The sequence below is a fragment of the Hippocampus bargibanti genome, linkage group LG10 (genome assembly GCF_051943395.1).
Source record: "Hippocampus bargibanti isolate YZ-2025 linkage group LG10, ASM5194339v1, whole genome shotgun sequence".
Classification (NCBI taxonomy): Eukaryota; Metazoa; Chordata; class Actinopteri; order Syngnathiformes; family Syngnathidae; genus Hippocampus; species Hippocampus bargibanti.
In genome coordinates this window covers 22950964-22965239 of record NC_142743.1, presented here as the reverse complement: position 1 = coordinate 22965239, position 14276 = coordinate 22950964, and the positions used below count along the sequence as shown (strand labels likewise).

The 14276-nt window shown below is 42.3% G+C and overlaps 1 protein-coding gene across 2 annotated transcripts in view; it reads left to right on the top strand.

The window, feature by feature from the left end:
• crebbpa (CREB binding lysine acetyltransferase a) overlaps window positions 1–14276 on the top strand; it is a 28393-nt gene that overhangs the window by 3091 nt on the left and 11026 nt on the right. The window contains exons 2-15 of one of the 2 annotated variants that reach the window (XM_089006530.1): window positions 961–1643; window positions 2071–2232; window positions 3711–3966; window positions 4901–5014; window positions 5279–5548; window positions 5704–5803; window positions 5946–6083; window positions 7531–7648; window positions 8035–8206; window positions 9145–9207; window positions 10251–10372; window positions 11326–11538; window positions 12693–13010; window positions 13282–13461. In XM_089006530.1, coding sequence (XP_088862656.1) covers window positions 961–1643; window positions 2071–2232; window positions 3711–3966; window positions 4901–5014; window positions 5279–5548; window positions 5704–5803; window positions 5946–6083; window positions 7531–7648; window positions 8035–8206; window positions 9145–9207; window positions 10251–10372; window positions 11326–11538; window positions 12693–13010; window positions 13282–13461 — 2909 coding nt within the window. The remainder of the gene's footprint in view (window positions 1–960; window positions 1644–2070; window positions 2233–3710; window positions 3967–4900; window positions 5015–5278; window positions 5549–5703; window positions 5804–5945; window positions 6084–7530; window positions 7649–8034; window positions 8207–9144; window positions 9208–10250; window positions 10373–11325; window positions 11539–12692; window positions 13011–13281; window positions 13462–14276) is intronic. The other variant, XM_089006531.1, reaches the window with a different exon arrangement.

The following is a 14276-nucleotide window of genomic DNA, read 5'->3' as shown; positions in this document are numbered from 1 at the left end:
TTTGGATGCAGCCAGTGATGGGAGAGTCATTCAGAAGTTTTCTTATCTCCCATTGAGTCACATGATAAATCGGTTAGGTATGTTGCAAATGATGAGCTACAAAATTAACATTTATATTATCCAAATACTCTGGGTTGTTTATATCAATTCCCAACCATAGCACTTGTTAGCTGGCACAACTCTTCTCAACATGATCTTCTTGCATACAGATTCTCTCTTCAAAGTAACTACAGTGATACCTTGGCTTACCAACTTAATAGGTTCCCAGACAGAGTGTGTGAGGTGAAAAGTGTGTATCCCAAAAAATAATTTCCCATAGGAAACCATTAAAATGAGAATAATCAGTTCCCAAGTCTCCATAAAATATAATTTTCAACTAAATAAGCCTTAAAACTACAAACAATATACTTTATTCTATGTATAATAAATGTGCTATTGTATTGTAATGAAAGAAATACACTGCACTATATAATAAAGTCGTTTTATTTACCTTTGTGATGGTCGTTGATGGCTTGATGGAATGGGGTTCAGACTTCTCTTCCTGTGTCATGGAAGTCTGGTTGGGCGTCTTTTTCAAAAAAAAAGGCCGGTCTCATCTGCATTAAATACTTGCTGAGGTACGTAGCATTCTTCTTTCACCATTTCGAGGAATGATCCCTTGTAGGCTTCAGCATCCTTACTGTCAGAACTGGCTGTCTCACCATGACGGGTAATGATCCGTTGCTCGCTTTAAAATTATCAATAAACGGCGAACTTCCGGGTTGCCGCATGACGATATCAGAGTGAATTTGCCGTACAACACACGCCTTTATTAGCTTCTCTGTTGTGAAGGATGGTAGCAATGGTGGACTTAGCATATCCGTACTGGGCCGCTGAATCAATGTGTTTTTTGTTATTCAATTGTACCGGAATACTTAACATATTCTAACAATGTTCTCTCTTTTTGTATTTCTCTTCAAGATCTTGGATCACCGTCGTGGGATGATTTAGAAAATGACCTTCCAGATGAGTTGATTCCCAATGGCGGCGACCTGAGCATAATGGGTGGGATGCCTACAAATGGAGGAACAGCACCCGGGTCTGGTGGTACTGCGGTCCCCGATGCCGCTGCGAAACACAAGCAGCTCTCAGAGCTTCTACGAGCTGGTAGTACATCCACAATGACAGGTGTAGGGCTGAGCTCCGGTAGCCCTCAACCTGGAAGCATGGGGCCACAGCTTGGGACACCTTTGGGTAAGAGCCCACTAGGCCAAGGCTCACCCAACAATCACCCTTCTCCTCAAGCCCCAAAAGCAGGAACACCAACGGGAGTACCAGGGCAAAACAATAACAATGCTTCAACAATGAGTCTGAACAATCCCGGCTTCAACCAGGCCATGATGAATAATAGCCAGGGCCATTCTGGGCTGTTGGCGCAGGGTGGGCAACCCCAACCGGGTCAAGTCATGAACGGAGGACTTGGGCCTGGTGTCGGAAGAGGGAGAGGAGCAGGTGTGGTTGGCATGCAGTACCAGGGACAATCGATGCAAGGAGTTGCATCTGGAGCAAGCAGTGCTCTGGCAGATACTCTCACCCAGGGAGGACAGCAGATAGGTGCACATGCTACGCTCAGTGCAGCACAGCAAGCAAGCAACATTAACAAGGTGAGTTGCAACCCCTGGCTTTTGCACAATCATGGCCAGAATGGCTTTCTGGGTATTTTAAGTCAATTTCTACAGAGTTTATCCAGGGTTGACATTGACCAAGCATTTATTTCACACGTACGTACATTAGGAAAGCTTCCACACATAGTGTGTTGTGGTCCATTAATTGTTCCTCGTGGTCTTTTACTCAACACTCCTGAATATTCAGCGCGAGTCTTAAAATGTAAAATCTAGCTATATGCTGTGGAATCTTTGTAAAATGTTCAACGCTCAGTAGAAGTCATATGAAACTATTTTACAAATTATGGACACAACTTGTCCGGAGGTGTCGGTTGTCTTTGAAGGGTTAACCACTGTCTTGCTATTGATGAAGTAACTGCTGCAAAAGATAATTAAAATCACATAATTTTCCCCCTTGTCTTTTCAGATGGGCTTGGGTAGCAATGGGGGTCAATTTTTGACTCAGTCCTATGGACAAAATGCTGCAGGCCCCGGCCAGCAGCTCCAGAACAAGTCCGCCCTTGCCAACAGTTTACCACCCTTCCAAAATGAACTCAAGACAGCAGCAGTCAACAGTGTGCCAAACATGGTTTGTGCCTGTCACATATTATTTCATAACAAGAGTTGGAGAAAAAATTGATTGTTCCATGCATTGTGGTGTAGAAGTACACTCTATCAAATCAATACATTTAATTTAATGTTGTGAAATGGACTGTATTGTACTGTCAAGTACACATATTCAACCTTTTGTCCCCATTATGTTTCAATTTACAGTATTCATTAAATAACTGACAACGTCATCGAAAACCTCCCTATGTCAGAGTTTGGTAAATTATGCCCCCCCCCCCCCACTAACCTATACAAGTAATTGGTCCACATGTTTGAAGAGCCAGCTTGCCGAATAGGCGAGAGAGGTTGTTGACTCTTAGGGGGCAAAACTTGGTGTGGAAACTGCAACAAATTCCCATGAACTCATAATTCATGCAACACAGCAACTTTTACAATCGATGTATCAGTAAAGTAACAGATACTCACTCAAGATAACTGGCAAACACTGCATCCGAGTCCATGTGACGCAGCGAAATTTGACAATACAGTGATACCTCTGCTTACGAACTTAATTGGTTCCCAGACAGAGTGTGTAAGGCAAAAAGTGTGTATCCCAAAAATTAATTTCCCCTAGGAAACCATTAAAATGAGAATAATCCGTTCCCAGGTCGCCATAAAATATAATTTTCTACTTTCTAATTTTATAAGCCTGAAAACTACACAAAATATACCTTATTTTATGTCTAATAAATGTGCTATATGTTATTATAATTAAAAAAATTAACTGTGATGGTCGTTGATGGAATTGAGTGGCCGGTTTCATCAGCATTAAACACTTGATGAGGATCATAGCATTCTTCTTTCACCATCTTGAGGAATGATCCCTTGGAGGTTCTTTCTCTGCGATAATTTTACCTTGTTCCTCATCAATTGTATTCTGTTTAGCTGGGTTGATAGCTTTTTGGATCAAGTGTACAGATGGCTTGTGTGGGTTATTTGTGGATGGGTATTTTAACCTTGCAGTCTACACTCTGCCTTTGAACGATCGAAGTTGAAACGAGTCCAAATTTCACTGTTTTCTATCCATTCTTCATTCTCTCTCTGTCGTCTGCCTGTCTTTTTAATGTTTAAACCACCTCCCCTCACTGCTGCGTTCTTGACCAATCACGTGGCTTTAACCGAAGATTGGGGCAGGGAATAGAGGACAAAAACAGTTGGATGCCATTTTCTTGTTAGAACGGGCTCGTTCGCAAACTACACATCACTCATTGTGGCGTTCCATGTGTATCCCGAAAAATAGTTCGTATGCCGAGGTAAAATTTTAATAAATTTAACATTTGTAAACCTGAAAAGTTCGTAAGCCAAGAGGTTCGTAAACCGAGGTATCACTGTATAGCATTTATCTCAAGTTTGGACTTTGTTGTCACTAGAAAAATATTGTTTACGTCTCTACATCAAGACCTGATTTCACTCATTCACCCCACTGATGTTTCTATGTTGTCCTTTTTGCCCTTGTAGCAGCCACAACAACAGGCAGCAATGTTGCCACTGGCCGGCAGTGGAGGTGTGACAGTGCCTTCGGCAGGCCCAACAGCCGACCCAGAGAAACGCAAGCTAATCCAGCAGCAGCTGGTCCTGCTGCTGCATGCACATAAGTGCCAGCGAAGGGAGCAGGCCAATGGGGAGGTACGGGCCTGTGCCCTACCTCACTGTCGCACCATGAAGAACGTCCTCAACCACATGACCCACTGCCAAGCTGGGAAATCATGCCAGGGTACGTTTGGAGTATTTAGGAGTAGCGGGGTATTTTCAGCAGTTTTTGTTAAATTAACAATGCCAATCAAGGGTGCACAGAAATCGTCCTCAGTTTGTTATACATAGTGAATGAAAATGGTGATCTCCTCAATTGCATCCGAGTCAGTATGTATAGTTGAAAAGTCGAGTTAGCAGCCACAATGATTGCTTCATATGGATAACTTCAGAATAAAAGAAAAGACATTGATGTCCAGGTATACTGATTAGCCCCTTATTTTGAAGTTGGCATCACAGTGCAACTGTTATTGTGACTGACTTGACATTGTTGGTTCTCGCTCAAAACACTCGTAGACGCTGGAGATGCCTCAATGACTAGATAGTGTTGTCAGTCACATTTCACTGTGGCTTTGTTGTCAAAATATGTTGTGATAAAAAGAACTAAAATCGGTCTGTGATGGTTTGAAGACATCTGTGTAAGCTCTCAGTCATACAGGAATGGTCCATCGGTGAAAAGCTTTCTTCAGCTGTCATATGTACTTCTTTGAAGATGTCGGCCATTTCGCTTCTTATCCAAGACGCGTCGTCAGCGAAAAATCTTTTGCTGGTAGTATGGTGTCTACGACTGGCCTGATTGCCCCATTAGATCTGGTATCACCTCATTAGCATAACTAAGCCTATGTTGCCTAAGAAGCCTCTTGTACGAACGATCCAAATTGAACCTCACCCCACCATTGCGATTTAGTGAAGGATCTTGCTGTTTTATGAAAATAGCTTCTTTTACTCCACTTTCCATCTATTTTCTTTCGCTAAGATCTTACAAAGCGAAACGTCCGACACCATCAAAGAAGTACAGATGATGGCTGACGAAACCTTTTCATCGATGGTTTGAATACATTCACTAATTTCATCGTTACTTGAGTATCAGCCCTGTTCCTTGTATTATATCTTTGTAGTGGCTCACTGCGCATCGTCCAGACAGATAATTTCCCATTGGAAAAATTGCACACGGCATGACTGTCCAGTCTGCCTGCCGCTGAAGAACGCCAGTGACAAGCGGACACAACAGCGTAAGTACAAAGAACATGCTCCTTCCATATTGTGAATTTTAATTTGGTTAAATTTGTTAAGACAGACAATGAAGCAAGAAAAAACTTCCACATCTAAATATATTCAACCCATTCAAATGTCTGTATTGGTTTATTTATTGTAGGTGTTTTGTTACACTGGAATGTACAGAAGATCTGAAATGTCTTAAAATTTATCATTGTCTTTCAAAATAGCCACAAGCAAAATGTATTCTTGACTGAATGCTCTTTGACCTTTGTCCCTAGCCATGCTGAGTTCCCCCAACACCAGTCTCCAGAATTCCATGTCTACAGGTGGAGTGGGCCAGTCGAGTGCGCCTACTATCAATACCTCAACCCCCATTGATCCGAGCTCCATGCAGAGAGCATACGCAGCACTCGGGCTGCCTTATGGTAGCCAAGCCACTGGGCAGGCCCAGTCCCAGCAGGCCTCAGGTCCCGGGCTGCCGACAGGAGCACCGAATGTTCAGGCCCAGCAACAGCTTCCCCAACAGATGAGATCCATCAATTCTCTTGGTAAAGTCAGACAGTGTTATTTTTTTCATGATTTGACCAGTCTTTATGAGTCGTGCTGACTTGATCGTTTAGCACTTAGATTTATCCTTAGGTAGACAAGTTTAACTTCTATCATGAAGTCAAGGCACCATGTACTCAAAACATGGTTGTTACAGGTAACCAGATGGCCCTTACAGGCTCTGCAATGGGCGTGACCACTTCAGAACAGACAAGCCTGCATACTGACTCTCTTCCTAACTCTCTCAACGCAAACAAGTCAGTAGTTTTGCTTCTTGTTTGCAGCTGCATGACACTTATAAATGAAATGTATTATTATTATTCATAAATTTGAACCCTTCTTCAAAAGATCATAGCATCTGTCATATTTACTGTCTCACCTGATTTCTTCCATCTTTAGTCAGCTATTGTCGGATGGATCAGCTGTCGGCTCATTGGGCAACCTTCCCACAGCAGCACCCATTTCCGCCACAGGCACCAGGAAAGCCTGGCATGAGCATGTCACCCAGGACTTGCGCAATCACCTGGTACACAAACTGTAAGTGTATAGCGTTACCAGAGCGTGCGTTTTATCATAAGTCACCAAGATACATTCGTGGTTTATTTTGTTGGTGATTGACTTTCAATGATCTTAGGTTGTGTAACGTTTAATAATAACAGAATATAACAATTTGCAACACCATGTCAACCTATATTAAATACAGTAAAGTCTCGTTATATCGATAGTACTGCTTATTACGATACTATTTCTATGAACGCAAGGAGAATATTTACATGCCGCAGGATCGGATATATCGATAGTCCGGTTATATCGATATTTTTTCCGACTCCCAAGAATATCGATATAACGAGACTTTACTGTAACATACACTCCTACGGGGCAACAAAAAACTGAGTTTTAACATTGTGCTTGTGAACAGTTGTAATTAAACTCAACTGTAAACAATTGGGTGTCGTGATTGGGTGCCTGAAAAAAGCTCAATTACTTTGTGAACCGCAGGAATGTATAGGCAAAAAGTGTTTCTAAATTGGAGGAAATTTATTAATTTCATAATCGACGGTCCATATGGCATCAACAATCTTAGAACTGGGAAAAATCTTTGCACAATAGCAGCAAGGCAAAAAAAAATTAAATCATACCAGTGACCTTGGATCCCTCAGGTGATACTGCGTTAAAAATTGTCAGCATTGTATAAAAGATATTTCCCCGGAAACACTCAAAAAACCAAATGCTGTTTGTTGCTAAATCTACAAATGCAATTTTTTTTACTTGTATTACACTGGCCTGCCAGCAGTCCAGACCCGTCTTCGATGGGGAAATTGATGACACATTATAAAATGCAAAATGTGATAATCAAGTAAGAATGAGACAAAATTCCGGCGAGTACTGTTAAAATGAAACCTGTGGAATGTAAGATCAGAGCGGCTGTGTAAGCTCTTAATCGTACAGGAGAGTGGTCCATCGATGAAAAGGTTTCTTCAGCCGTCATCTGTACTTTTTTGAAGTTCTCGGACGTTTCGCTTCTCATCTGAGAGGCTTCGTCAGTGAACTAAAATTTTGCTGGTAGCTCTGGCCCTATATCTATATATATATCCCTACTGTCCAGAGGTGGCAGTGCCAGACCTCTGCTATGATAGGTCCCTGCTCTTAGGTTGGCGGGAGCAGAAGACTATTCCCTGAAGCTACACTGATTACTTCTATTGTCGTGACTGATTATGGTCTATCGCTCGCCTGATTGCCCCATTTGCTCATGTATCACCGCATCAGCATGACTAAGCCTTCGTGGTAACGATCTCAGAAGTCTATTGTAAGCACGATCCAAATTAAATATCACCCCACCATGGCGATTGATTGAAGAGTTTTGCTGTTTTATAAAAATAGCTTCTTTTACTCCCCTTTCAAACCATCTATTTTCTTTCGCTAAGATTTTAACATCACTGTCGTCAAATGAGTGGTTGCTAGCAATTTCTATCTTCGATTACAGAGTACAAGCCATATTTCCTACCCCAGACCCAGCAGCATTGAAGGACAGACGGATGGAGAACCTGGTTGCTTATGCACGAAAGGTAGAAGGGGACATGTATGAATCAGCTAATAGCCGGGTAAGTGCCTATTATGACCACCTACCTGCCCAAAACCATGTAATATTGATGTAAAGTGGCTTGAAAAAGTATTCATCCCCCTTGAACTTTCGTAATAATAAAAATCTTAATAATTTATTCCGATTTTGAAATCTTCGTTCAAACTTTATTAAAAAAAGCAAATGTTTGATTTGAAAAAAATATATATTTTTTTTTTTTCTCAAAAAAGTTGTCGGCCACCCGGGCGGAGACGTTTTGTAAGTTGTACGCCCGACGTAAAAAAGTTGCACGCCCCGGACGTCTGCGCTGATGTTATTTCAGACACTGGATCTGTATAGTTTTCCAAGCCACTGTCTCATAATCCTCAAAATCAGGCTGATATGGTTTTAATTTTACCTTCTACTTAGGATGAGTACTACCATTTCCTTGCGGAAAAAATCTATAAGATCCAAAAAGAACTGGAAGAGAAGAGGCGTTCACGGCTTCAGAAACAGATCATCAATCAAGCACCCATGGCTGCCCAGGGTGTCCAGCAACCAGGTCTCCCACAGCCCAGCCCCTTGGGCCCCAGGCCACAGAGTAAGTGGAACATGTTTCAGAATTAATGCAGCATTGCCGAGTCTACAGATTGGACCGTATTTTCTTACGAGCAGTTCCCATTAGCTGTTCCGCCGAGGTTGAAATTGTTCTGCAAATTGTGATATGACATGCGCAGCAGATTAACTCACTGTAAGTACAGCTGCCTATGATTGGCTGATGTCTTATTGGGCTATCTAAAAACCAATAGTAAACTGGTTTGTTGATTTCATCAATTTTCGTTGTCTTCAAACCTTGCTTCACAGCTATGAAAGGTCATGGCTGCTGATGGCTGCCGAGTGTTGGCCTCTTAAAGGACAACGACACCATTTTTTCTAACTGACATCAGAAAAACGTTTTATAGCATCTAAAATACCCAAAACACGCAGGCTGATATTTTTATTCAAATGAAAAACACAAATAAAAATGACTTGAAGTGTCCCAAAACTACTTCATTAAAAAAATAGTGTAGGTTGTCCTTTAAATGGAAGCACCCTGCTAAATTGTCCTATATTTTGAGGATAAATGTGTCTAATATGTGACCGTATTTTGCATTGCACCATGATCCAAGTGGTTCCTCAACATGACGTATTGTTTAATCGCTGAAAATGGAATGTTGTTTTGCAACAATACTGAACAATATTTCTAATTTCTTGAGTTTCGGCATAGAAAATTGCGTAGGTTGTGACAAAAATGTTCATAATTGGTATGCTCCGCATCAGTTACATTGAAGTAAATGGGAGTGCCCCTCCATCTCTCGCACTCTCTCTTCTCTCTCTCTCTCTCTCTCTCTCTCTCTAATTTTTCTGTTTTTCTCCCCCCCCCCCTCATTTTTTTGTATAGCCTTGCACCCGCCATCGCTAACATGTCATGTTTTGTAGTTGGGGGGGGGGGGGGTGTTGAAAGAGTATTCTAACTTTTTTTGTGTTGTTGTTGTTTAGATGGACCTAATCCTCTGCCCAACATGCCAAATCAACTCATGAACCGCATGCAGGTTTCACAAGGTACGTCTTGTATTTTCGACATGCACCTGATGTGGTACAGTGATACCTCGGTTTACGAACCCCTTGGCTTACAAACTTTTCGGTTTACGAACGTTAAATTTATGACAATTTTACCGTGGTATACAAACTATTTTTCGGGATACACACGGAGATGCCACAATGAGGGATATGTCGTTCGCGAACGAGCCCGTTCTCCGAAAAGAAAATGTCAGCCGGCTTGTTTTGGTCCTCTATTCCCCGCCCCCAGTCGTCGGTTAAAGCCACGTGATTGGTCAAGAACGCAGCAGTGAGGGGGGGGGGGGTTACAGACAGAGATTGAAGCCATTCTCCAAAAAAGAAAATGGCTGCCGACATCTCACCAGCGTGAGGTGGATAGACAACAATGACATTTGGACTCATTTCAACTTTGATCATTCAAAGACAGAGTGTAGACTGCAAGGTTAAAATTCCAATCAATCAGGCTCCATAAATAACCCACACTGGCCAGCAGTTCATTTGAAATGAAAAGACAAGCAAGGTAACGAGCTATTAATGATGTTTCTAGTGTGTCTGCTTGCATATGTTGTGGTTGCAATATCACAACTTCCAAGATGTACACCCTGAGACACTTTATGTAAAAAGCTATCCATTCCATCAAGCCATCAACGACCATCACAAAGGTAAATAAAACGACTTTAATATATATACAGTTTATTTCTTTAATTATAATACCATAGCACATTTATTGTACATAAAATAGGGTATATTTGTGTAGTTTTAAGGCTTAGAAAGTAGAAAATTATGTTTTATGGGGACCTGGGAACGGTTTATTGTCATTTTAATGGTTTCCTATGGTAAATAAAGTTTTGGTATACACACTTTTCGCCTTACACACTCTGTCTGGGAACCAATTAGGTTTGTAAGCCAAGGTATCACCGTAATTGTATTTGATTCAAGTCAATTAAACTGTTGTCATTCACAACAATGAACTGGTTCTTCAAGTCCAAGCACTTGCTGGTGCTGTTTGCTGATTATTTGCTGATATTTTTCTCCGTATCCCACAGGAATCAACCAATTTAATCACATGGGTCTGCCCAACGCTCAGATGTCTCAGACAACAATGGGGGCCCGTGCAGCCTCTCCAATGAACCATCCACAACAAATGAACATGAGCTCTGTTCCTGCGGTGAGAATAGGCGGGAAAATTGGGACACCTTTGCCTTTGAAGCCAGTAGTGACCGAAAGTTGTTCATAGTGATTTCATACATGTGTATTCAATGTGTTTTACAAAATGCAGCATTTTCAAATCGGGTGCAGATGATTATCTAAACCAGGCGAGCTTTAAGACAGCATTCTTTATACCGTCTATTTATAATCCACCAAAAATTTAAAAGAAGCACATTTTTGCAAGGTATTTTCAAGCTATGTGCAATTTGACACATTAGCCTGCAGTGTTTGACAAAAGTCTAAATAGCATGAAGGCTATTCAATCATTCATTCATGTTTTATCTGAACCTCCTCATCCCTCAATAGGGTCGCAGGGGGTTCAAGATCCGATCCCAGCTGTCTTTGGACACTAGGCGGAGGACACCCTGAACCTCTTGCCAGCCAATTGCAGGGCACACAAAAACAAATACGCCTGCCACACATGGTTTTTTTTCCCTGTAATGTGTTATGAAACCGGAAGACTGAGAAAATCCACCCAGGACATGCAAACTCCACACAGGAAGGCCAAAGGTCGCGATTGAACCCGGTACCTCTGCACTGTGAGGGCGACATGCTAACCACTCGACTACCGGACGTCCCTGTGTGGAGTTTGAATGTCCTCCCTGTACCTGCGTGGGTTTTCTTAATCTGTTTCTTCTTATTCAGCAACGATGTTTGTAATGGAAGCGATGTACAGTAAAGTCTCGTTATATTGATATCGGATATATCGATAGTCCCGGTTATATCGATACTATTTCTATGCACGCACGGAGAAAATTACATGCAAACAGGGTCGGATATATCGATAGTCCCGGTTATATCGATATTTTTTCGGACTCCCTTGAATATCGATATAACGAGACTTTACTGTATATTTGAAAAAGAAAACATATTTTTGATTTCTTAATAATCTCATCTGCTTTTGTTGTCCAGGTGGGAATGTCACCCTCACGGATGCCTCAAGCTCAGGGTATGATGGCAAGTCACAACAGTGCCAACATGGTGGGCCAGACAGCCAGCCAGGGACAGTTTATGGGTCAGACCCAGTTCCCTCCAGGATCTACTGCTGTTTCTGCTACAGGGACAATGAATGTCACATTGGCAGCTGGGATGAATCAGTCTCCAGCACAGGCTGCTGTTACTCAGGTGAGACTTAAATGAGTGATGTGCAAAAGCATGAGAAATTATAGTTTAAATTCCCCACAAAAGGTGAAAATTTATTTTAGCAGTTTGACATTGAATTCAATGTTCATTATTGTTCACACAATATCCCCAGCGTTGACGCAGTTGATAAAGTGGGTGACACTAAGGATTTACAGCAACTGAACGTTGTTTTCTCCTGCGTGCTATCAGCTGAGAGAAGGATGAATCATATTCATAACTGGATGAGTAATAAGAAAGCATCTTCTCCGAATCTGAAGCCATTGTTTTGATTCTAGATCAAGGCAAGACGTCCTAGTGTGATGTCAGGAACAAGGGGGCGGGACCTTCTGAAACTTGCCATTTCCGAGGTCATTTTGAAGTCGTTTTGGGACACTTTACGTCATTTCTATTGGTGTTTTGTATTTGACTAAAAATATCAGCCCGCGTGTTTTGGGTATTTTAGATGCTATAAAACGTTTTTCTGACGTCAGTTCGGAAGCAAAAAAATGGTGTCGGTTGTCCTCTAAGTCTTTTTTATTTCAAAGGGATTTACCCAAACTAGAATCCATTGTGGCCAAAGATGGAATCGTGGTCACTTATTCTGCCGGATACATCACACAATGGGATCTTAGGTGTCAGTCTGAACTCTAATTTTAACCTATAAAAGTCACACCTGTGAAACAAATGTAATTCCATAGTATTTCCAAAATCATTCAGCCCTTCTTGAAAGTTTTTCATTTATTTCTGCATTGTTTATATTATGAGATTATGACAATAATTAGCTTGCCTTCATTCCTCCCCTAATATTGTGCATGCATGCAACATTATAAAGTGTAGAATTTTGCTTGTGAGGCCCCAATTTTCTAATCATTTTGGATTTGAAAATTTATTTAAGATGAAAATTACTGTTGGCTTTTGAATCATAGCATCTTTTTATCTTTGGGCATTAGTATTTGCTGTTTAACCAATCATAAGACACACCAATTCATTGATTACCTTTGATTGGTTCCCATTGTAAGGTGTTCGCTAAGCCAAAACCTGCTGCCGGTGTGTGGTGTGGTGATTTGTTTGTCTGATCTGCTAACTTGGTTTGTCTGCTTATCGTGTGCGCTTGTCCGCCTTCTGTTTGTGTGTGTGCGCGTGTGTATCTTCTCCAGCAGCAACAGCAGCAGAGCGCTAACCTTCCCATGAATGCACTTGCTCCCTCGCTGGGCCCTCAGCTAGCCTCTTCCCAAACCCCTTTGCGCTCCACTCCTCCACCTGCGATTTCATCCGCCTCCACGGCTGCGGCGGGTACTAACCTGCCCCTTCCCCAGTCCTCCAGCCGTAGTACTACTCCTACCTTGTCTGGCCTTGCGCCTGTCCGAGGTGCCACCCCACCCTGCCCAACTCAACCCCAAACACAAGTGGAGATCCCCTCATCAGTACAGACGCAGCCCCTGCCTCAGCCCTTGCCTCAGCCCCCTACCACACCGGTGAGCCTGAGCTCCTACGCATGCCCGCCACTCTGACCCCTGCAAACTCGCTGTCATGTGCCTACCCATCCCGTCATTCTTAACCTTGCTGTCTGATAATTGCATTTCACCAGTGTTGTCGCATCCATGAGTTGCTGCAATTCAGGGGAACTGTGAAATTCTCACCAGGGACGTCGATCTGTGCTGTGCATTCAGCTATGCATGCAACTACGGCATCGATCCCTCTGTAAGCGTCTGTCATAGCTTTAGATTTCTGTCTTATTCCTTACAGCTGACTCAGCCGGGGCCTAGTCTGGATAACCGGGTGCCCACGCCGGCCTCAGCTGCAAGTGCTGACCTGCACTCACAGCATGTCACGGCTGACCTGCCTGTTAAGGAGGTCAAAACAGACATGCGTCATGACAAACTCGAGTTTGAGGCCGCTGGCGGCAAAACTGAACCTAAGATGGAGGTGGGTTTAAGCTATATTTTCCCCACGTATCAGGAATTTAGAACGGATTATTTTACTTCAAAGTACAGTGATATCTTGGTTTACGAACCCCTTGGCTTGCGAACTTTTACGTTAAACGTATGAAAATGTTACCTTGGCATACAAACGTTTTTCGGGCCGCCACAATGAGTGATGTCGTTTGCGATCGAGCCTGTTCTCATAACAACAAAATGGCAGCCGACTGTTTTTGTCCTGTATTCCCCGCCCCCAGTCTTCGGTTAAAGCCACGTGATTGGTCAAGAACGCAGCAGTGAGGGGGTGGGCGTTACAGACAGAGAGAGAGTGAGGCCGTTAAACAGTAAAGAGACAGGCAGACGACAGAGAGAGGATGAGTAAATGGATAGAAAACTGAAATTTGGACTTGTTTCAACTTTGATAGTTCAAAGGCAAAGTGTAGACTGCAAGGTTAAAATATCCCATCAATCAGGCTCCATAAATAACCGCACAAGCCATCTGTACACTTGATGCAAAAAGCTATCAACCCAGATAAACAGAACACAATTGATGAGGAACAAGGTAAAATTATCGCAGAGAAAGCACAAACAAGGGATCATTCCTCAAGATGGCTAAAGAAGAAGGTTACGTTCCTCATCAAGTGTTTAATGCTGATGAAACCGGCCACTCCATTCCATCAAGCCATCAACGACCATCACAAAGGTCAATTAAACGACGTCATTATACTGTACAGTCTATTTCTTTAATTATAATACCATCACACATTTATTATACAGAAAATAAGGTATTCTTTTGTAGTTTTAAGGCTTAGAACATTAGAA